Here is a 25,650-nt window from a genome sequence, read left to right as displayed (position 1 = left end):
TGTTAAGCTGCAGGCAGCAACATCAGTGAAAGCATTTAGTGGGGTCAGTCCTCCAAGCTGTTGCTGACCACTGTGCACTGGGTTAAGCCTGCACATTTAAGAAAACAACAACAAAAGCCAGTCACACAAGAACCAGTCTGGGAGTGCCAGCAGGACCCTGAGGCACACAGAGCCCGCACCAAAACAGGCTATGGAGCAGAGGTCTGGTGGAACATATGTTCCAAGGAAGCAGCACTGGGTTGAGGCAAAGGACAATGTCAGAGGCAATTGTACCTCTGACACCTCTTAATTTTGAGTGCTTCATCTTGCTACATTAAAAGTGTTACATCAAAATTTGCCTGGGTAACATTTGCAACAAACTAATTGGCAAATGAGCACGGAGAGGGATATCTCTCAGTCCCTTCCCTCTCCCTAAATCCCAGGGCTTCAGAAAAGCACTTAATGTCTCTCCAGTTGTCTTCTCAATCAGAAATTTTAAGGCTAATAAAGCAAACAAAAATGAAAATATGAGAAGATGCAGCAGCAAACTGAACACACTTGAAAAATTTCTTTTTTTCCAGGGGGAAGGAAGGAGAGGGGAACTGCATGAAACTGGCTACCTGTGGTGGCATGGTACTGCATGGTATTCTCCACACACATCTGCTCACAAAGACTCCAGTGCCCAGGCAAATGCCATGGGTTCTTTTCTCTGCACAGACCAAGCTGGGGAGAAAGGTGGCTGATGCTGCTGTAGAGTCTGCACAGTTTGGTGCAAAGTATTGCCCTTAAATTATACCTTCTGGACACCCTCCTGGTGCTGCAATTCCTTGTTATTGCCCCTTTCCTAAACCCTCTGCACACGATGAAGGCTTTGGGCAGAGGAATTTTACACTGCTTCTGCAGATACACAGAACTCAAGGCATGTCACAATGATGAGGCCCAGGACCTCCAGCCAGACATGGCCACTTGCCTCTTGTCCCTTTGCTACCATAATGCCAGCATGGCTAAAGGCCAGAGACTAGGTTCCATCCTACTCTTGCACCACATGAAATCAGTTAAATGCTACTGTTGAAACAGCTACAGTTTCTCCTAATTAAAAAGATGAATTAAAGTATTAACTACAAAATAACAGTTTCATTCATTATTTACATTTAATAGAAGCAAACGGCTGTAGCCTGCATCACATGCCAAATCCAAAAATGCCTATCAGAAGCAATAGTATTTATAATTGTTGTCCTGTGGGTATAGAAACCTCTTGCCTGCTCTGTGTTCAAAGGAACAACCAAGCTAGAGAATGCACTCAGTAAAGGCACCATGCCTTCTCACCCCCTGCTTTTTAATGCCTTTTTGGTTCATTTGACTAATTTAAATGCTGTCAGACAGTTCAGAGCTGTAGAGCAGATGGAGAAATAGCTTCTAAGGTGAAAGCTGAATATATTTGTCTGATCCCATACCTGCATTGCTATTGAAAGATGAGCCTTCAGGAGGGTAGAGAATGCCAGAGAAAGACCAGAATGCTCACTTACATCCAGGTGAAAAATGCTACATTAGTCACAAACTAGTAAATAAATTATGGCACGTTATTTCCCATCTTCCACCCAGAGCTGCTCAATATAGATGGATTACCTGCTTTCTGGCACTGAACAATCTTGTCATGAGTGGTGTCTGCCGTCTCAATAAGAACCCTGCTCTCTTGAATCATCTGTCAAAAAAGAAAAAAAGAAATCAGCATTACTAGGGTTTTCTGCAACATCTAACACACAGAAAGTACAGAAAGGATTGAAACTGGAGAGGAGGTCTGCTCTGAGAGCATTATGATAAATATTGGATCTTTCCTTCCTTCCTATGGGGGACTCCCAGATCCATATCAAGCTAAGTATCAGTTGCTTTGAAGATTTTTTGCACCAAAAGTTAATGAACAGCTGTTCTACATCCGTGAGACACCAATGCAAACAATATGAAGGAAACACAAGTGATTTCAGAAGAAAACAGATGTAGCAGATAAACTTCATCCTATGTTCAACTAAGTCCTTTCTAACTGGTATTTTCTTAAATGGAGAAGTAAGTATAGTACTCGACATAGGTGGTTATTGAAAATGTTACCAAGTCATGAATAGAGCTGATTTCCAGAGGCATTTAAGCCTGTGCTGGATTTTATTCTATACAACAGTTCAGACACCTATAGTATTTCTTGAGTTTCTCCTCTGAGAAACTGAGATCCAAATTCTATCCTATCCTCAATATTTCTGTTGAAGCTTAACAGAAGAAACAGCAACACAAAAAAATCAAAACGAAACAAAAAAATCCACCTAAAACCAAAGAAATCAAAACCAGCAGTTTCAAGAAGCCTACTCACACGTTTCAAGAGATTTCCCTGTTTAGACATCTTCCTAGAATAGCCCATTAACAGCAAACAAATGAAGGCTCCATTACCTGACAAGTTTCCTGAGCCTCCCTACATGCAAATACTCTTCTCCTTTGATGGCAACAAGCCTCCAAAACCTCTCAGAAGCCCAGGCAAATAAGAATATTGTTCCATTGCTCTGTTTTGTGAAATTGCAAAAGGTGGTACATACACCTGCTAAGGAAGGCAGGAACATGCTGTATAACAAACTGTGCCTCACTGTCCCGGGATGCTCACCACAAACCTCCATCAAACCCGAACAGCACAGGAGCACTGCCAATTACAAATGAAGCAAACTCAACAGTGACTGCCTAAAGTTACACCCTGAAATTACAGAAGTCTTCTCCACCTGCCCATTTGCCAAAATGCAGCAACTGCTAAAAGCCTCCCTACTTTCAAATACACCAAATATGAAAACCCAAGTAGTAGGTTACGATGGTTTTAGTGGAAGCCAGCATAACAGTAATAAATTAACACTTGCTAATTAGCACATCTTACTGTTTTTAATTAGACACAAGGAATGAGAGATGCTTCCACTTGTCACACTCAAACTTCCAAATTCTGGAGAAATTTAGATCCAAATTTTTTCTCCTCATCCTATTTTTATTTCTAATTAAATGTACTACGGTTGTATTTAATAAAAATACCTACGCCTTTCCTTTGATATAAAGAAGAACACATGGAAAACAAAATCCATTATCAGCTTCACAGGCAGAGTGAAAAATCCTGATGTACCTAGAGAGTGAAAATTGTTTTTTAACAGAACATGCCCAGTGGATATTTAAATTGCTTTCGATAGTGTCCTTTGCCTTTCATTCCTACTACTTACTTGTTCATGCATCACACTGATTTTTTTTTCCTCTTTGATATTTTCACTTGTCATCTAGAAAGGAATGAAAATTTCTACCCACTCTGGCTTTTCCGTACCACAGCACATTATCCTTTTGTGCTGAAGAATCCATTCAGCTGACAACAACCAATGCCGAAGGTTGGTCTGAGCAGTGAAGACAGCACGAGTCCCAAAAATCCTGCAAGTCACTGACGACACAGCCAGAGGCCAAACGTGCACTTCTAGCACATGCAGAGCCATGAGGCAGTGCCTGCACTGCCCAGTCCAGCCAGGTGATCCCAGCATCTCCATGGCTCCTGCACCCCATGCAGCCATCACTGGGTCTGTGCCTGCACTTCCAACCCAGCAGCAAGGTTTGCCCCATGAGGTCAGCTGCAGGTAAGGACATGCAATGTGTCAGACTCTCCTATGCTCACATCCCTCAAGCAGAGTGTGACTTGTTTTTATATATACACATGCATACGTACACACATACATATATACACAACCAAAGGTAATTATCCCACCACACACACAAGAAGCAGCCTCGAGAATCATGCAGCTACTGGAGCCATTCCCAGGAGTTTCTGGTATGCCTGTTTAAGGATTCTCAGACATGAAGGTATTATATTCATTTTTTAACAGCAAAGTAGCACTAGGATGTCAATTTTCCCTTACTGCAGAGTAGGTAGAGCAACCCTCCACTCCTTTGATGCTGACATCAAAGTCTCACTGCTCTCAGCTCAGCAAGAACAAACAATTAAAAACAGATCATGTAGCAGAACTTAACCTGTTCCCATCTTCCTGCTCAGCAGTAATCTTGACAAAAATAAGCAGCTTTTGTACCACAACAAATCCTGAGTGTGGTATCAGTTCCTCAGCTCAATGACTGGGGTTAAGGGACAACCTCAGTTCATCAACTGGCATCCTCCCTCATACATTCTAGGAAATTATGCACTAGATAGAAATAATAGGACCCAAGCCAGCTATAAGATTTTGACTGGTCTATGGCACCTTTACCACCTCCAACAACACAGTGTGCAGGACCCTCCATCTGTACATGACAGGCCAGATTCTGCCCCCAACAAGAGCTGCATGTGCCGTTTCAGAGGGCACAAAATCCTACTTCCTAATGCTGCTGTAAAAGATGGCAACAATAGCATAGGGCAAGGACTTCACAAGGGTGTTCACTTGGAAGAACAAACTGATTCAAACAGATAAGAGTACAACAGGCAAGTAACTGCTGTCCAGGAATAAAGTTACAGCATAGGGTCATGGCATCTAGATACACTTTTTCTTTTTTTGTCACTAGTTTTGAAATGAGTCCATGAGTCCCAGTCTGAATCATTCCTTGCTTTTCCAAATGCCATCGAGGATGTCACCGACTTCTTTTAGAAGTGACAAAAACCAGAAACCCTAAAAACACAACATAGAAGGCTGTGAGATTTTCTGCTGGGAAGGTAACCCCATAATCACAGGATAGCCTGAAATTTTCAAGCCTACTTTTGCCAGTAACACATTGAAACTCACCAACCTATCTCAAAAGTGAAGAGTGACCTTTGTGATGTTCGCAGCATGAATTTCCATGCACCTTTCCTCTGCTGAGGTCTGCACTGAGCAGCCCTCCAGGCAGCTGTGTAGTCCCAGCCATCTGGCTGGAGCCCATCAGGATGCTGTTTAATGTCAGCTCCCAAATGGCAGCTCGCTTCCAGGAGTGACTCTCACAGAGCAAGAGATGTCCTGCTCCCTCAGGACTCCTGTGTTCCACCAGAGTGTGTTAACTCCTGAATGCTGAGCTTCAAGGGATTAGCATCCAAGTGACATTTACTGAAAAGCAACCTTCAGAGGATGGATGTTGGTATTTGCATCCACTTAGACGGAGGAAATTTTTATCAGTTGCTGAAGCTGCAGGATTTCTTGGGACAATTTGCACTTCCCATGTCAGAAAGAAGGTGATGAACTTTACTGATTGATGTGTTTAACATAACTGGAGGGGTAAAGGGGAAATTGGACAAAAACAAGAATGAAAGCACACAAAACCCGATTCTGATAGAGAGAAGTATAAACTTGATTCATCTCAATCCACCTGCAGCTCTCTATAACAATCGTGGTGGATTCTCAAAAACAGCATAGGAACCCAGGAGTTCTCACCTTATCCAGTATATGAGACCCACAGAAAGCAAAACAGACCAAGGGTTGAAAATATAACTGACCTGTCTCACTCCAGTTTCTAAGAATAACATGAAATATCAAAATTTAAATCCCAGTGCTTCACACAAAGAACAATTCTTTACTTTATCGCTTCTGCTGAACTAAATAAATTTTAAATGAAATTTAAAATATCTTAATGCTGAAGGCATCATGTTACTCAAATGAAATTAACAGGGTTATTTATTGCCTGTATTAAGGGCAGTTTAATAACAGGATCAGTACAAACTGATCAAAATAATCTTCTTTTTACTTTAATGAACTCTTATGCTAAAGACCAATTTCTTCTTTCCATTGTGAATTATTCTATAAACTGAAAAAGAGAGAGGAAATTAACACAGCAGTCTCACCAAAAAAAGACAAAATAAGATTCAAAAGCTCCTGGTGGTAAATTAAAGTACTGCTCCTGCTGAAAAGATAAATGAGAAAAAAGAGACAGTTCAAGGAAACCTCTCATAAAATACTCCAAAGTTTAGAACAGAAATTGACTGAACATCAGACTAAAAGGAAACTTTTCTCTTAGGTGTCTCCTCATGGCCATTGTCCCAGTTTTCTATGCCTTTCAATTGACAATGAAGAGTTTTGCCTGGTTACAAAAACAAAACCACAAAAAACCCTAAAAAACAAACCAAACCCACTTTCAATGAAAAATAAAAAAGGTTACAAAAACACAACCAATTCAAAAAACAGCTGAAGAGCAAACTGAGCTCATGAAAATTTGAAGAGAATTCCCATTAGCATTGAGTATTTCTTGTACACATTTGGGACAAGAAACAACCAGGCCATCAATTGTGTGTTTTGTGTGCAAGTTTTGCAAGAGAAGCAAGATGGGTATGCAGTGCCAGGCCATGGGAAAGAATGCTGCTGGCCACCATTCTGTCCCTCACCTTATCTCTGTCCCAATATATTTCAAGCTGGATTTCGGTATCTGAGTCTCTTCCTGCAACAGCCCAGCATGAGAAACAGCTATCAAGGATGGTTACATGAGCTGGAAACATCTGAAATACCTTATTGACACAAACTGGAGAAGAAACTGCATAAAATTCACCTTAAATTCCAACTTCATGTTTTCAGCTAGAAATATTTCTGGGAAAATACAGAATCTTTGTTGTTGGGTGTGATCTGTGCATGAAGACCAGTCCTCTACAGAACAACAGGAGCAATGGAGGAAGAGAGAGAGAGAGAGGGAGGAGGTCAGTCTTCAATACACTTGTGCTAAAACAGTGTAACTAAAGTACCCAACTGGAACTTCCTTCTCTAAGGGAAGTTCTGATTTTACTCTTTTCTGGTTCTGTTTTAAAGTGACTAATGGACATGGGCAATCAGAGCAAGAAATTTTGAGTGTAGTTCGTGAGAGAACTGTAAGAAGCAGAAAAAGAAACAGGACTTTCCTTAATAAGAAGGGGAAAAAGAAATTTACTTTCTCAGTCTCTGTCCAATTTCGGATGGAAAACTCTTTAAAACAAATACAAATTCAAGAAAATGTCCGTGTGCTGGACTGTGTTTGACGTCAGTGCATTATGACACTTCTTTGGCAGTGGATGCTCTGCAATATCCCTTGTCTTCAGCTGCTTAGAGAATTGTGAAAAATGTTACTCTGGGGATGACTCTATCCCAGCTGAGGTATGAATTTCAGTGAAAAAGCTCACAAAAATCTACTTAGTCATCTTGTATTTACATAATAACTGGAGAGAAGGACTTTCTTCTTGGGAACGTAGTCATGCCTGCACCATGACGAGCCCAAAAAGACTGAATGTGAAAGAACAGCAGACAAAGAGCAGTTCAGCTCATACACACACCTCAGCAGAGCTCTGCTAGCATGCACAGACCAATTCCCATGTCAACAAAACCACTGACATGAAATGCACCTCTACTTATTTCCTAGTAACCTCATACATGCTTCTTCTCCTCTCAACAATCCCCAATCCATTTCCATATTGGCCAAGATGTTCTTAACTACCCTGCCACCTCTCACAGCACCTGCAGCCACCCTGTCCTTCTGTTGAAACTGTGTGCTTCAACATGGCAAGATCAGGCCTGAATACAGAGAAAAATATTAATGTCAGTGTGAGTTTATATAACAAATTGCTTCATTGTTCAATCTTTTTTTTACGCTTCTTGTTATTTATGATTTGAAAACATAAAGATAACTTGGACATCTCTTTCTTATAAAAATTTCTGTATGCACATGAGCCAGGAAATTAGATAAAAGCAAGAACATTTATTATCACTTGTTTATTGCTTTTGATTTTCAAATTATTCAATCATTTGACCTTGGAGAAAAATAATGCTTAACAAATAACTGAAATGCAAAGTGCACAAGTATCCCCGAGTTCATGCATGCTTGCATCAGCACATGAATATATCATGCAGATACAGTAACCACAATCTGTTTCCAAACAATTCTCAACCAAAAAAAAATCCTAACTTCACAGGATAACTGTTTGCAATGAATAATTCAACCATCTGTCAGGTCCAGCTGGGCCCCATCCCTTCTCTTCACATGGAGTAGCTCCTTTTTTAGGTGTGATCAAAGAACACCAGCATTAAAATTTGACAGGTTGTGAGGCACGCTGTACATGCTGCCCACCTGAGCAAACACAGACCAGGGGGAGCACACAGGTAGAGAGGCAGAGTGAGAGCCCTTCCTCACAGGAAAGGAAAGCTCTGAAGAACAACTCTAAAAGTGGCAGGGTACACTATCCTAGGATGTGTGTGTGGGAAGCAATGACAGCATGACCAGAATCCATTCATTACACCATGTATGGAATCAAATAATGCTATAAATTGAAATTAGCTATTCTATACTGTATTTCTGATCATTGACACACTTTTCAAAAACGTCTGTGTCTTTCAACAGTCCACCTTATTTTCTTGATTTTGGCAAATCCTCTTCCCTGCTCTCCTCTGCAGAAACTCCTATACAACCCAGCATTATCAGTGAAGCCTCTTCCTATGTGAGACTTGGCCAACAGCACAGTTCCACTAAACCACTGCAATGCCACCATAAAATGAGAGAAACACAGTCCTGACAACTTGTTCCGGTTCCTTAAACAAAGCACATTAAATTTTATTCTAAAAAGGTCTCTCTCAAAAGAAAATATTTAATGCAGAGCACAATGGTAAAATTAATTGCCCAGGAAAAAACAAACAAACTGCACAAACGGGTCTTTGTCTATCTCACAGCTGACAAAGGCTGAGCAGGAGGGAACAGACAGTTAATTGTTTTTCCAGATCATTGTGGCAGGTCTCTGAGCATTTGCACCTCCATTTCCCTGGACCCTCAGCCCTGTTTATGCCCCATTAAGCACACAGGCAGAGTCTATACTTTCCACGGTAAAATAAAAATGTATGTTCAGTTGGCAATTTTCTGTAAGGGGGAAAAAATCAAATACATTAGGGCTGCTTTTATCAGAAATTATTTTCAAAGTAGGCTTTTTAAAGAATGTGGCACATGTAGTGTTTTCAGAGGTGGTGAGGAAGCGTTTGCCCAGTACTCAAGTGCCCTTTGCTGTGGGGCCCAGTAAGCAAGGCAGACCTGCAGTCACACTATGAGATTTAGGCTCAAACTTTTTCCATTTTACTGTAAAAGGAATTAAGAAGTATAGCCTGTTCATACAAGGGACAGGCCAATATAAACAGATTTTATTTTATGCATTTAGAAATGCTCTTAGGCCTCTTCATTAGAAAAGTGCTTTGAAGTGAAGAGACATGCAGCAAGCACTTGTGGATCCAGTTTCTTGAGCCATATTTATCAACAATATGAAAGGCTGAACTGTAGTATATCTTGAATTAAAATCAATAAATAAGCTAAAATATTTTATATTGCTTTCCACCAACATCTCCTTGTGCTCTCATTTGCACAAAAATATTAAAAAGAAATATACCCTGAAGTCATAATATGAAGTCATTGTACAGCAAAGAGAAGCCCCTTGTCAACATTCAAAATGCAAACCCCTTCCCACACTGTGATTTCAAATACCAAGATTGATAGAAACAGTTCATTTATTCAAACACAGATAAGGCTAAATAGATTTCAATATTCTGCTGCTGGCATTGTCTCAGAAGGCAAACATCCAAAATGCAGCAAAACCACTTATTAAATCCAGCTTTCTTTTTCAGAAGCAAATAGTTTTAGCAAGGTAAGAGGCAGTCACAGCCAAAGTGGGCAAAAAAAAAAATATAATGTTCTTCTTAACAGAATTATATCTCAAATCTATCCTTACATAGGCAAGGCACAACTCCCTTCTCTCTCTCTCTCTGATTTTAAACTGTTTGCACGCTCTCTTGACATTCCAGTTACATCTTCCCCCATCAGAGACAAATGTGAGAACAATCATTATTTAAAACAGTTATACAAGTGTTTCTGACTACATCCAAAAGAGGCCTTTCACTTATTTAAATTGAAAAACTGTTTCCAAAGTACAAGAAGGCCTTGAAAAGTCCCATGTGTACTCTTCAGTATATAATTACAGAGATAAGACATGACACATTCATTTTGGTAAAACTCCATTAAGCAGGCCCCCAAAGACAGAAAAATCTCTTACTTATGTGGTATTTGCTCTTTCAGAAAGACATGAGACCATGTAACAAATCTATCCCAGAGAGGTTACATCTAAAATAAGGCAATCAACTGGATTTGCAAATCCTTGTTCTGGTATTGTTACAGCTGGCATTTTATTACCATAACTTACTTACTTCCAAGTAATAGAAACTATTCTGGAAGAAACCTGTGGGTTATTTCAGAGTACTTTTAGTGTTTCTGTTTTAATCAACATCAGTGTCTTCCCCAACCCCATAAGCTTATTTTCCCTTGAAAAGTGCATTATAAAGGCAAAAAATGAGATGGGAAGGAGGTGGGCCTTTGGCAGATTGAATAGTTGGTCTAAGCTGCAATCACTCTTTGCAATACATCAGGGTCTCTGGAAGCAATTCGATACTTCCAGCATTATTCCCCATTTTATTCCTTATGAACACAAGCTGCAGAAAAAAACTGCTGTGCTCTGAACGTGAGTCGTGATCGAGTCTGGCTGCCACAGTGAAGTACTTAAGTCAGGCTTGGCAGAACTGTGCATCTTGCTATCGGTTGCTGCAGACTGCCAAAAAGGTTGGGAAGCAGCAGGGCACCCCCATGGCCCAAGAGGCACAGCGTGGCAGCAACTTCTGCTGCTGGAAGTCACGCACAGCTGTTGCTCAGTCACCCACAGCAGTGACATATGTCATACAACAAGCAGCAGCACTCATCTGGAATGATTCCAGTTTGTATCTCTATATTTGTGTAAGCGTTCTTGTACTGTACCGACCTCTCTTTCCCCGTACAAGAAAATGGGCATTTTAACCTTCCTTTCTAACTCTGCCTCGCCCTCCCCAAGACCAACAATGACTTCATCTGACAGGGACAGGGGCAGTACTTGACAGTGCTGCTGCAAAGCGTAGGGAAAGGGAGGGTGCAGCTTTGCCTGGGAAATCCCATGCTGCAGCTCCCCATCCACTGGCCTTGTGCTCTACTGTGGGGAGGCCAGCAAAGGGCAGCACACCAATCTTGCTGCTTCCCAAGGACAAGGGCAGTGCCAGTACAGGCTGAATTGGCACTAGTTTTGTAAACAAAGTCCTCTTCAAATGCCAACCTGCGCTAGCTACAAATGTGTTCAAAAAAGGAAACAACAACAAAAAGCCCAGTGTGGCAGGCATTGTGGGGATTAAAGACCAACTTTGCAGAGCCCAAGTCACTTGAAGAGGCTTGTTTATTTAACTGGAACATTTGGGCGTGTGAAAGCCAGCGGGCACAGCCTGCCCCATTGACAGCAGCGGGGAAAGGCAGGGCTAGCGGTGCTGAAGTGCTTACCAGCTCGTAGGCTGCCAGGACCTTTTTCTGCACGTCGGGCACGGTGCCCAGAGGCTCCAGGTAAGGAAAGGTGTCCTTCATGCAGAGGGCCACCGAGGGCGTGTTGTCGCTGCTGACGAGGCGTGAGGACAGGGTCAGGATGCACTGCTTGAGGCTGGCGATGGGCGGCAGCCCACACAGCTCCTTCACCGACACCATGGCGTTCTGGGGAAGGGACACAAACGCTTCAGCACCTGTGACCACTCACCACTCAGTCCCCGCTGCCTGCCATCACCTTGACAGCCCTTTCTTCTCCCCTCTCATGGGAGGCAGTGCTATCCCACTGATCGCCATCCCCGGGCCCTCCATGGACCATAGGATTCCATCTCACACAGGAATTCCCCGCCAGCCCCATTCTCTGTCCCGAAGCCTAGCACCAGCTCCAGCTTTCTCCCAGGCTCAAGCATTCCAACTGCCAGCTCTTCAGCTACTTTGCATTGCAAATCCAGCACTAACAGGGACAAGTTCTGGTCCTCAGCATATTAAGCCATCAGCCTAAAACACTTTTCTCTTCCCAACTGTTTAGACTCCAATCGCTTTTGATGCTGTAATCACTTTGTTCTCCCATCATTATCATCCTCCAGCAAGAACAAGTTTGACAGACCTTGTATTTCCCATGGGAAAGGCAAGCAGGAAAAACTCACTTTGTTTTCAGCCTTACATTATCACATCATAAAGAAACACAAACACTCTTTCCCCTTCATAGGTCACACGCAAGAAAATCAATACCGGATATACAGGTCAAACCAAACTGAAATGCCAGGATTGATTTATTTATCAGATCAGAGGATATATAGCTGACACCCACCCATCCTTTAGTTTCTTGAGTTGTACAAGGAGTGACCAAGATGGACAAAACCCAAGTAGGAGTATTATAACAATCCATACTTTGCAAATGTTCTTCCCACAACTCTGATTGTTGTTTTTTTCCAGACAATGCCTGGCTCATTTTTGTCTCATTAATTAAATATGAGAGCATGCAGTTAAATCCAAAACTGTGTCTTTACACAGCACTCCCCAGAGCATGATCTTTTACTGAACTTCTGCTTGGAAGGCACATTAATACTGTTTCTGAGTCAAATGCAGAGTCTTTTCATTTATATAGTTCATATATAGTGCCTGACCTAGACAGAAGGTGGAGTCAGCAGTTCGAACTAGTCACTTTCAAGGCCTGAAGGAAAGGAAAGGCTGGGAAGAGTTTCTCATTCTTAAAAATATGCTGAGACTATTCCTTTGAGAGTGATTTAAAGCTTATGTCATTTTGTAAACTTTTCCAGCTGTCAACATTTCATTTGCTTTAGACTCCATCCAGAAGAGTGGGGTCAATGAAGTGCTACACCTTTTTTTCCTGTTTTTGAGAGAAAAAAATTGAACTGTTTCTGTATCTTTACCAAGGAGAAAGCCACAGCTGATTACAGCTATTTATTAAGGAAAACTCATTGTTTAATGCTACTCAGTTTTGTTTCTAGGCAGTGCCTGAAGCTCTGAATTGAGCTGTCCTTTAATCAACCCCCAGTCGCTCCCACCACAGAAGAGAGCACTGGGGACATTCTTGTTTGGCTTTGCTGCCACTTCACATCCTGCCAACCACCAAGGTCTAACCCAAGCACTTGTGACAGTGCTGTGCACCTGAGCCCTGATGCTGCTGGCCACAGCAGGCTCTGCTGCATGCAGCAGCACGGGTGCAGAGACACAGTGCCAGGGGACCCTCTGAGCCAAGACATGGCACTGGTGTCTGTGCCAGCCCTCAACCAGCCAAGACAAAACAGCTATTCACCAGGGAGAGGAAACTGCAATCCAAGTGGCATTTAGTGCCTGTGTTGAACATCTGCAGCCCTGGGGCAAACAATGGCAACACATATTTGGGAAAACATGCTGCTCTTTGCACAGTGGGTTTCTTTGGTGTACCACAAGACCTTAATGACACATCCACTGACTGCTTCTTATACTCAACCAAAGAAAGTTAAGTGCATAACCCTCACTCAATTAGCAAACCAAAAGCTTGTTGATGCTTTCTAGAATCAACAGGAAATACAGTATTTGGGACCAGAGGCAGGGGACACAAATGTGCCTTCAATTATGCTTTCTCAGGGAAAAAAAAAATCAACCATTAAAACATGTTTGGAGAGGGCATACTGATTTTTAAAACATTTCTGCCTAATCCTGTATTTGCTGACTAGCTAGCACCTGTAACTATCAGCCTGCCAATATCCATTCAACGGTTGACAAGAGCTGTGGGTCTGAAGTTTCATCAGCTTCCACCAGCTTTAGCAAGCCTACCCTAGCACCATGACTTTTCACTTCCACATTCAGGACACACCAACACACATACTGGCAGTCTCATACCTGCATATTTTCTCTCATGTCAGTAGCTTCTCTCAATGGATGCACTGCCAGCTTAAAGATGTCATCGATAATCTTGAGACCAGTGTTCCTCAGCATGGTGTACTCCCTTGCTTTCTTCCCTATCCTGACTGAGAGGCTGCGCTTCTGTGCCTTCCCACCTCCACTTCGGTTGGTTATTGCAATGTGAACAAAGAGGGTAACGTGCTCCATGATATCACCAACAAAAGAGCGCAGTGGGATGTGCCTGTATCCAGGCTGTAAGCACTCCAGTGGGATGGTGTACTGTCCTATGAACTCATCCCCAATGTAGTCATCATCCAAAACAACAAAGCGGATCATGGCCAGCTCCGGTAGGTTGATCTGGAACTCAAAGCTTTCATCAAAAATAGGGTTATCACTGTTTTGCTGCACAGTTTTAGTTCTTTGCTCGGTGCAGTCTGCAGGAATCCCATGTATTTCTATGCAGACATAGGGGTCTATGACATCCCCTTTTGCACATGCACCCTTGGGCTTTGGAAAATTCTGACCACTGATAATTTTGACATGTAGAACCTGGGGGGAGACCCCCGGAACAATACCCTTGGTATTTGCGCTGAAGTAAGACACTTCGTCACGCATCACTGAGGGCCTGAGAACGTACCCACAACCCCCATTCTGTAGAAACCAACCAGTGTGTAGGTCCATCATGGGCCCCGGTGTCTGATAGTTCATTGCCACTATCTGGCAACCACAGTTCCAAAAATCTTGAGGATTCAAGTTACTGGAGTCTATCCTCATAGCACTTGGGTACACCCTGGATAGAAATTTTTTGTTGTAGTTAACAAAATCTTCAGGGTATTCATTTGCAATCCGACTGGCTTCTGCCTCACTGAAGGAGCACATTTCCCAATAATTTTGAGATTTCATAGATGTCTCAAAGTCTTTGTACTGGATAGATTTGCATAGGGACACCAAGTCAGACAACTCCCTGCAGAGCCAGATCAGCTTCGGTTCCCTTGAGAAGTCCTCTGACAGCCTTCGGGATATTTCGGCCTCTTCATCTTCATCTGTGACCTCTCCTTCTAATACATCCTGGTCACAGGGCAGTTTCTTCCCCTTCACAATGATCTTCATTTTCAGTTTCTCAGGTGATGGGAGGTAGGCTTCTGAGGATAAAGGTGCCTCTGTGTACAGTTTGTTTCCAAAGATTCTTTTCATGTGTTGCACCATCACCTTCTGCTGCTGTACAGAGCAGTGGTTCCCCAAGCATAGAATAAGAGGGTATTCTGAGGCAAAGAAGGCCAATTTGTTTATAACTTCGATGACATTTCGAAAGGCAAGTGGCGATGTCACATTGTTGCGGTTACAAATAATGGGTTCATTATCTGGGCCGTCACAGACGTCCAGCTCAATACTCCGGCAGCTCATCTTTAAAGCTCTGACATAACCATTGATATCAGCTGGCCCTCTGAGCTGGTCTTCTATTAGATATGTATTGTGGGATGCATTGATGTAGTAATGTGACAAAGGCTGTGTCATGTCTTGGACTATTTTTTTGTGCTCTGGGTCAAAAATATCACATTCTGAGGACAGTAAGTATTGAGTAAATCCATCAATGGCAAGAAAACCTTTCAATCGCCCTTCTTCAGAAAGCTCATACCTACGTATAATATCCAGACACATTTCTTCTGTTATGTGGGTCACTCCTTGCTCAGCCTCTAAAAACAGCATGAGGTCATTGGCATCCAGGTACTCTTTGTTTTTGGATATCTGCACAAGTAAGAAATACACTTCAGGTCTTGTGCAAAGTTCACTGAAAGCTTCACAAAACTCTTCTTTTGTTACTCGTGTTGTCAGTTTCTCTTTGCTCTTCTGAATTTCCTTAAATTTTAATCTAATCTTTGATTCCTTCAAGGTGGGGTTAAGCTTCTTTATTAGCTCCACAGCTGTATCTTCTAACATTATGCCATTGCCATCAACATCTGCTGCTTCGAATACAGTTTTTAACCAGGCAAACCGTGGAGTATTATGGCTGCTTTCCATCAAGTCCAGGGGTTGTTTGCTACGAGAAACTAAGTACCTTAATCCTGATACCCAAATATTGGCCACATCAGCTGAATTGGCAACCAAGTCAAGGGACTCATAGTTCTCACCATGAATGATCGACAGTGCACAGTCCTCAGAAATCTGATCTGCAAGTCCATTATTCCTAAATGTTTCTGTGTTCTTCCCTAGTCTGATTTCTTTTATAGCAGAAATATCAAGCTTGGCTTTGTCCAGATCCTTCTTGGAAGGCTCCCAGCGAAGAGCCTGCAGGTCAGGATCCAGAGTAAAAAAACGATTATAAATCCGGGAATTTGGACGAACTTTCTTCAATTCACACCCAGCCTGCATAAAGCTGATACAGTCGCTGGCACTGCTTATTTTCTTCTCTGATGGCATGCTGCTGAAGGACACTGTTTTCTTTCTTCCACATTTTTGGTTTGAAGGATCCTGTGGAATAATTACATTTAAAAAAATTAGCAGGTTTTCTTTGGCCATTCCACGAGTGCATAAATAATAAAAAAGGTAGATTTATGTAAAGAAAATTCATGTTCTTCTGAACCTCAAAACACAACATCTTATTCCTTCCCATGGTGCAGTTCCCTACTGAGCTATAAAATATACTGAGCTGTAGTGACTTGATTAACTGTGGCATTAGAGATAGCAAGTTTTCATGAGTGACATTTGCAGCTATTAAACTGTCTTCTAGATCTCAGCAACTTTCTACAGCTGTGAGGAGGCAGTATCCAGTTGTATACGTTATGTCCAGTTCCAAAGCAGATATATCACACTCTTGTCTCCCTATTTGTTTGGAAAAGTAGTTATTCTGGTCATTTCTGTGTACAACAACTACAAAGCACTGCAGGAAAACGGACTGCCAGACAATAAATCCAAAGCCTTTGTCCTTAGGATATATATTCTAACTCCTCTTGTGAAAATACTCAGCCAGACATGTGATTGTCTTCTCAGTATCAAATACTTCCTGCTGCTGGATATAAATCCAGCTGCCTGCAAAGCTGTCTGTAATGTTAGTGCAGCAACTAAATTTGAATCTCTCCCTGCATATTATCAATTCAAAACATCTCATAATAATTATAAAGTATAAATCATTATTTTCTCTGCGTGATTTCCATCTACCCTATTAGTATGTAAACTATCCAACAGGCTTCCAAAAATATTTTTAAAACATCACTCAAGACTGTAATTAATTGTGAAAGACTTGTTAAATTGTTTTCCCTCCTATTTCCCTAGCCACTAGCAATACTTCCTTAGTTCTCTGCCTTCTGTTGTTGAAGGGACATCAGCTGAAGGGAAAAGGAGCCCCAAGGCAAGGAAACGTTGATGCTGGGGCTAAGCACTCAGTCCTCCACCCTGCTGCCTCAGGCCCAGATATCAGATGTGCACCAAGCACCAGCTTCCCAACAGCCCTTAGGGATCTGCTTTGAGACCAAAACCCCTGACTCCCCAAACCCTCTGCAGCCTGGACTTCCCTTCCCTACCCCAGCAGCTGCTTCCTCTCAGCTGCAGTTTATCTGCTGTGTCATTCCACCTCCCTCAGGGCATACTCCTCTGCAAATCCTGCATACAAGCCCTGTTCTAGCAGGGCCCTCCATCCACCCATCTCTGTCCTTTGATGCTCTGCACTGTCTGAGCAGGACCTTGTGTAGCTCCCCAAGCCACAGAGCAGCAGTTTTGGTGCCCATAGGAATCTCTCTACTCTTCATTTGCACGTCTGTATAGATACTCTCAGCAAATTAGTCAGTATGAATGTTTCTACAGATTGCTGTTGTCATTCACCCATTTTACTCAATAACATCCAAAATATTTCCAAACCCCCAGGCCCCTAACTACTGAATTTAAAGGCATGAGATTTACTGGGAACAAAATTAAGACCTCTAAACTTCTTGTGACAAAGATTTCTCATTAGTACAGAGACTTCTACTGACAAGAATAATTACTCTTGCCATTGATTTAGTACTTATTATAAGAATGGGTCTCAAAGAAACAGGAAGAAAGCCAACGAAGTGAATGCCTCAGGTCAGCTACTTTTTAAATTACAGTTTTATGCTGAAATATACTCTTCCTGCATTAACATACTGTGTTTTAATACACAGCTTTAGCTACGAAAATCTTCAGGCAGTAAATGCTAATGAATACAAACACATGTAGCAGATTACTCCATGGGTTTTAGAAGGGTTTCTACTTTTTTATTTCCTTATGTTTACAGGAACAATATTTAGATTTAAGATTGATGACTAATTAGGATTCTTTTTCTCATATAGTTAGATGTATTAATGGCCTCGGAATCTGCAGTGATTCATTCCTTGACAGAGGTTCCTCAGGAAGAGACCTGGAAATCTCATCAGGGCAGCCTATCTGATTTATCTACAGGTCTGATATTTTGTCTTATCTAGGGAGGCACGAATGTTATGTAAATACTTTATTTTCTGCAAAAAAAGAAAAGACATTTATTTTTAGTTCCAAGATACCCGTGTCTTTTGATCAAAGTAAGTCAGAGAATTAATCAGCCATTTTTCAGGTATTCAGGTAGGGGAAAAAAAATCTAATTGACCTCATGGACAAACAACAAAAGTTTTCTTTTAACACTCAGTCTTAACCCCTCAGGGATTTTGGTGGGGATTAGTTTATCCTCTGTGACTTCTCTACCTGCTTTTATTTTTGATAGGTACGTCTGGTTTTATACTTAGTGGTATGTAAGGAACATCTTAGTGGTATGAAGGGAACAGAACTTCATGTCAGAGTAGGACTTCCCCATATCTTTCCATCAACTGAACAGAGTTCAAGCCTGATCCACAGACTAATTGCCTACAATTAACAAGATTTAAGTATTATTGACACTGATGGGATTATTTTAACTGATACTAACAATGTCCTCCATCTAATGTACAATACACACAAACCCTACAAAAGCACAATTGTTAACTGAGCTTATTATTGCATCAGCTATTCCCCTCTTGGTCTCCCCAGACGAGGAGCATACTCAGTCTTCCAAAGTGACAGCTGTAACTTTAGATATAACGTGAGAGTTTCATTTTAATTACCACAAAGTTAATTATTCCAGTCTTGCGAAAAGTAAAAAGGTGTTTCTGTAAGCTCCAGTGCTGTCTTCTCAGCCTGGCAGCCCAGGCACTCACCTTGGCATTACCACACTCCTAAATGCTTGAACAAACAACTCTGCATCCTGACACCATGGTTTAGCCAGGCCACATACCTCCAGATCCCCAGCGACCACCCTGGGGAGCAGAGGAGTGTTTTCTTCAACAAGTGTCCTCCCACCACTGAGCCCCACTCACATCAATGCCTGGGGAGTTTCAACACCCTGTACCTCCTCACTGATCTTATGCTTATTCAACTGAGACTCCAGAATTTGTGTTCTAATTTTAGTGTAGCTATTGCTTTCTTTAAATCTCTACCTTAATCCAATTTCAACAGATTGATCTTCTAAAACAAGGCTAAGAATACTGTGCTGCAGTGTCTCCAGTGGCTAAACTGCTGCTCCATTTTACTGGGTACTAAGAACAGGAACAAGTACAGTCACTAGCAAACTAAAAGCTGCCAGTATCTTGCATGGATAAATTGGAAAAATGCTTTCTTGTGCTACCTGCCAAGAACATTCGCACTGCAAGTTATCAAAAAACCTCTCCTCAGTGTTCACCCATGCAAGAGCACTTGTTCCTCTTCATTAACCAATGCAATCACAAAGCACAATGAGATGTGGCCCTGAATTTGGAGCTGGAAAGTCTTTCTCCAAGATGCTAAAGTCACCAAAATTGATCTTGCCTAGGTAACAGGGCAGTAACTGGCCTAGGACTACCCTTTACCCTCAGTCACTTGTACTGATGGAACTGAATTTATTGTGGCAGTGAAAAATGAAAAAGAAAGGATGGTATTTGCTAAAAAAGAGAAATCTACATCAATGTGAAAATGAGGAACTAACTTGTAGATTTTCCACTCTAAGATCCTTCCTACCAGAGAAAACCAAGCTCTTTACAAAGCACTCGTCCTGGAAATAAACACCATCAGTTTGCACGCAGTGTGCAAGTACAAAAAGGAAATCCCCACTTACATGGGAAACCTTGTATTTCCAAGGCAAGACACTTTGTTAAAAGTGACTCAAAACTAGTGTTTCCTTCAGTTCTTTGGTTATCCCCTGTAAGGTGATCTAACAGGACAACTCCATCTCCCCCCTGTTCCTGAGACTGCATAATATCAATTACATAAAATACCTCAAGACCTCAAACACAAGACCACATCAATATGCACTTAGATTTCAGCATATGCACCGCTGCACTGAAATCATTAAGGACCAAGGAGACACATCTGTGTGCTGGCCTGACTGCATCCTAACATTTTCTAAATGTTTCTAAAGGAGGGATTCAGAGCACGAATCTAAGCACACTCCCAAAATAGGAGAAGCTCTCCTGTTGAACACATCATCCTCGTCAGAGGGACTGGGTACATAAACAGTGCGATCACTAAGCCATCAGCAGTTGTGGGAAAACTCCACCCCATTCACCCTGACCTTTGACTGCTCAAACTTCTGCTGTTTAAATCAAAGAGCTAACAGAAATAAATAAGTGGTATTTGAAAAAAAAAAAAAGAGTAAACATGCTGTCCACTTCATCCCACCCTTTTTGTTAAAACTATAGGACATAAATTGCACATCTGAAGTTAGGAAGCAGGGCAGTAATAACAACTAGATAGCAAACGTGCACACAAAGGCCAAGCTCATGAGTTATTATTTGCCTGAAATTAGGTTACCTGAAGGCTCTCTAAAGCATTGACAGTCTTCCAAGATTCTGCTAAAGAGGATAAGAAAGGCAAAACCATCACCTATCCAAAGATACCAAAAACCCTTAAAGACCTGCAGGGCTCCTGTGAAGGATGTGAAATTCAGTAAAAATCCTTAGAGATCAACTCAAGTGTGATTAAGAGCTATTTCCCAAAAAAAAAAAAAAAAAAAAAAAAATTCACATTTTCACCAGTTTGCTTCTAATCTTCGACATTTCTCCTGAACCTAGCACCAAAAAATCAGTAATAGACAGCTTAGTCTATCCTCACAAATAGACTGTAGTAAACAATCCCAAAAGCTATCTGCTCTGGAAACTCCAGATGATCCAGTTAACTGGCCAACTGATTACCTGATTTTTTGTTTTCTAAGAGGAAATAATTAGCTCTAGAGGATAATTTTTGGGGGATACTTCTAGATGTTTCAGTTATACAAAGACAGAATCCCAGTCCCTGAAAATCTTAAGGCTTTACTGCACTTGTGGTGGGAAAACATTCCTTTAACCAGAACGCAAAGAAGTCAATGAGTCACTAATGGCATTCAAAGCACTGTGTAGCAGGTTGACAAATGACAGTGTAATTTTTCTGTAATGAAGTAAGCCAGAGCAGGAGAGATTTATATAAATCATCAAAAAAGCCTTACAAAGTCAAAACCTGAGCCAGATCTGCAACTGGATCTCATACACATGTGAGGCTCAATCCATATGTTCAGATGTAGATCAAAGCTTGAACCCACAGTACCAGCACATGATTAGAACAGGTAGCAATGATCACTGGAAGCCAATATTCATCATTAGCACACAAAGCTTTCTTCTGTGAATCTCAGCTATGTTCTGGCCATCCCCAGAGATTATCTTTGGACTGACCATTCTGCAGATTTTACCAACTCTTCTCACAGCCCCTGCTATCACACTAAATTAAGGAGCTAAACTCCCTCTAATCTTTCTAGGCAAGGCTTGTAGGATCCAAGTATCAGATAGATGCCCACTGTGACAATTCACATGTCAACAAAGAAAAGTTTGCCTACTCAAAATTCATCCATGCTGACAACTCATGGCATGAAGCAGCTACCTTTGCACAGGGGCTGAACAACCAAACCACCTTATCCCTGGTGAAGGCAACTATGGAGATGCTGCCAGACACACTTGGGCTAACACACAGCTCAGAAGATTGCAAGAGCAGATGTTACTGCTATGAGATCAACCATGGTAGCCTTTTCAAGGCAAAATTCCTACTAATTTAGGGATTTGTGCACATGGGGAACAAAGACCAGATTCAAAAGTTAACTGCTGTTATAATTTGAGCAAAACAGGTTAATGAAATAAACAGAAAACTTAAGGATGACCAAAAACACAGGATGGACACATACATGAGAAACAGCTTCAGAACACAGTGTCCAACAATTCTCCAAATACCAAACCAGTCCTGCTGGCATGTCTGCAAAGTGCCCCCCAGGATGTGTGGCCTCACCCCCCGGGCCATGTGATACTGGAGGGGGGGGTTAGTTAGTCACGAACCAGCAGCTTAACTCAAGCTCCACACAGAAGCCTCAGCACTATCATAATTCATAGAGAGCAAGGATTAAGGCAGCTCAGACACAGGAAAGAAAAGTGTCCTGGGGAACAGTGAGTAATATCTGTGTTTACAGCAGGCTTTTCTCAACTCCCCAGGATTACCAGGACATTGGGTATGGGCACTGGACTGTCACCAACACTATAATAATAACTACAGTCAGCTTATCATGAAAAAGTCGCTCTGCAAAATGGGTACTGCAAGGGCAGGAAAACTGAGTGAAGACAATAGCTTAACTATTCTAGGATGCTGAACAGTCCCCACTGGAGAAGTTCAAGAGGAGACAAGACTATAATGGCTAGTCTGATTTCCTCTTTCGTTCCATTACTAAAAAACACTTTGAAGTACCATTGTGTAAGGCTGGAAGGAGATACAAAAGAATGCTTGGAGCAGATCTTCAGCAAAAACACCTGAACCAAAATGATTCGCTGTTTAAGAAATGCTTTATTGTGTACTTGCATTTTTCCTTTTCTTTTTTAAATGACTAGCACTACCAAATTTATTCAATTTTACCTTTGCTGTTTAAATGATAAATTAGAGCAAAACAAAAAGCTAGCAGCACATAAAGACTTCATTTGGAAATGCTTTTTGGAAATGAAAAGCACACAGTGCAAGGAGAGTTTATTTTCTGGAACGATACCATGCTGAAGTTACTACTTTTCCGTTTTTTATAAGCAGGGCCATGAAGCCAAGGTTGAAAAGCTTCCAAGAGCACAAGAACATGAGAGCTTATAATGAGGCTACCACTTCACAGAGCTTTCTGCCACTGTTGCTAAAGTTTCATCCAACTGGTTATTCCACAAGTGAAAGTAGCTATCCCTTCATGCATTAAGCAACATCTACAGTGACAAACAGATTCCTGTATGATACTTCAATACAAGCACAGTGTCTCCATATAAGCCTACAGAAGACACCACCTGACAAAGATTTTTCATGGATATTGTTCATTCTCCCTGAGGAAAAAGCCCCTTCACTAAGACACCCCAAGTGCCAGCTCTACTTTCAGTTGGAAAGAGGCTTATAGTTTGTAAGGGACTGACTCAGCTCATTGGATGTAATGTCTCCAACCACCACCACTCCCAAATATTCTGCTACTTTCAAAGTGCCTGGGTTGCCTACAGGCTCTAATCCTTCTAAGTCTGCAAGGGCACCTTGGACATGGATTGAACTCATCATCCTGGAGGGAATATAAACCTGAGAAAGACCAAAAGACACTTTCTGTCTTCAAGCAGAAGTAGCAGCAGAAAGGTCTGGAAAAAGGGGATCTCAGCTGCAGCATTCCCAGGAGAACTCCATTGTACAAATCCTCCTTCTATTACAGAACCTCCTTTGAATGCATCTGAGCAAAAATTAAGAGAATAAGAGAATGCCAGTAGCAGCTCGGGAGGAAAAGCCAAATAAGTGTAGAAAGACCCGGGTAAGTAAAAACATGCCCAATTGGGACTCCCCTTCATTACACCTCTAAATACTTGATTGGCACTCCATCTATGAGTGGGTAATTTTCACTGTCAAAATAATGGAAAAGCTGAAAAAAAGATTGGATTAAGAATAAAAAGATGATTAGCATTACCTATTTCCAACATTATGGGAAACAGAGCTTGTCAGACTAACCTGGTATCTGTGCTTTTATGATATTAAAAGTTCGCTTGATACACAAAGTCATTGTAATAGACTCTGATGTATTATGGTCTCTGCAATGTATTTGACTTGGTAGTGAATGACATTTTGATTAAGAAGGTACAGCAATAAAAATAAACTCAGAAGACATTAAATGGATCAAGCACAAGATAAATGATAACTTTCAAATGTAACAGTAAACGTGAAACACTTATCATGAAGAAATGCTTCAAATGGGATCCTGCAGGGACTCATTCTTTAGCCCAGTCCTATTTAACATTTTTAGAGTGGCCTGGAAAAAAGCATGAAATCAATACACATGGAGTCTGGAGATGATACAATGCCAAGCTTCAACAGTGATGAATAATAGAATGTGAGTCAGCAGTCAAAAGACTGCTTGACAGGCAATGCATTAAAAAATAATGTCTTCCAATAAGGAGCAAAATACAAGGTCATAATTCTAAAAACACAAGGACCAGTCCTTATTTACAGGACTCTGATGCAGGAGAATACTTTTGGGTAAGAAAAACCAACATTGTCATGATCAGCATAGAATATAACCAGAAGATCGCACAAAACAGTATACTTGGTGGTACAAACATAGTATCTACTCAGGATAGAAATATCCTAATATCCTTGTATTTGTCCATCATGTGATGCTCTCAGTTTGGAAATTATCTTGAAAATTGGAAAGTTAACAAGTGCCACAAGAATCAGGACGATTTTGGAAAACACGTTCAAGTAAGGGATTACAGATTCTTTTCGTTTAATACACATATTATCTGTATTAATAATTATTATATTAGTATTAATAGAAATACAAGTACATTAACAGAAGGAAAAACTTAAGAGACACCCCATGCCCTAGTTAAAGGGATATCTGGGCACTTTTATTCAGAATGTAATGCTTTCAATTGAGTAGTTTTAATTAAATCCTTAATAAATGTACTTTAGAAGTCCTTCAAATTATATTTCCTTATGGATCCCCCAGAAACTCAAAATGTGGACAAATGTCACAGATTTTAGATCAAAGAATATTCTGAGGTGAAAGGGATGCACAAGGATCATGGATTAGGAAGATGATTATATAAAGATTATCTGAAGAACAGAACTATCTGGTGATACATTCTTTTAAATCCTGGAAATCAACACATTCAAAATCCAGCTAAAACTTTAAACAAGCAAAGCAAAAGTGACAATAGTCACAATCTCCCAAGGATGGCTGGAGAGTCTTCATCATGTTTTCATCAACACCCAATTCCTTCCAAAAGGATGTCCCATAAGATTAAACATGATTTCATTTAAACCCTATCAAATGGAGAGCAGACCAGACTTCAGTGCTATTTTTTGGCCTGATTATTTAGGTATTAACTCAAAAATTAAATCCTGTGTTTTTCCAAAAGAAAACAGTTGAATGGGATTGTGCCTTCTGGTCTGGTATCATGGCACTGGAGATTACCAAGCACTGGGGGCCCAAAATAGGGTGACCAATTTAATTTCATTCTGAATCTTACAGCAGTCTTCCAGGAATAAAATGTGTAATCCAATAAACCACATAAATCTCAATAGGCTAATCACATTATTTTAAACCCTTTTTAATCAACTTAAATTATTTCTTCATTAATCACATTTACGGCGATTCAGATCGGCCCCATACCTAAAATTAGCAATGAAGCTACAACAATCAATAAAATTAGGTAATGAAACTGGTTTAATGGGATTTTTTTTTAAATTCCAATTGTCAGTCATAACTGAATTACTCCATAGGTTGAGATAAAATACATAAAGCTGAATATGAAGTGTATGGGCAAGACAGGGCAGTGCTTTATCTGACCTATAATGCACGTGGGGATGAAATTTCGTGCTATCTAAAGGCCCTCATTTTCTTTGAGAGAAAAAAGCGACTTTCAGCACACCCAATAAATGCATCAGCCCCTGAGGGAAGTGTTTATCAGCGGAGGAGAGCACCCTTGAGGAGTA

At 41.1% G+C, this 25,650-nt stretch overlaps 1 protein-coding gene across 1 annotated transcript in view; it reads right to left on the bottom strand.

Moving 5' to 3' along the window:
* PLCL1 (phospholipase C like 1 (inactive)) overlaps nt 1-25,650 on the bottom strand; it is a 181,802-nt gene that overhangs the window by 24,458 nt on the left and 131,694 nt on the right. Inside the window, exons 2-4 of the mRNA XM_014879407.2 lie at nt 13,651-16,122; nt 11,266-11,469; nt 1,606-1,681 (exon numbers count right to left, since the gene is read on the bottom strand). Coding sequence (XP_014734893.2) covers nt 1,606-1,681; nt 11,266-11,469; nt 13,651-16,122 — 2,752 coding nt within the window. The remainder of the gene's footprint in view (nt 1-1,605; nt 1,682-11,265; nt 11,470-13,650; nt 16,123-25,650) is intronic.

The sequence above is a fragment of the Sturnus vulgaris genome, chromosome 7 (genome assembly GCF_052056855.1).
Source record: "Sturnus vulgaris isolate bStuVul1 chromosome 7, bStuVul1.hap1, whole genome shotgun sequence".
Lineage (NCBI taxonomy): Eukaryota > Metazoa > Chordata > Aves > Passeriformes > Sturnidae > Sturnus > Sturnus vulgaris.
The sequence above is the reverse complement of the archived record's forward strand: the minus strand, read 5'-3'. Positions and strand labels throughout refer to the sequence as shown.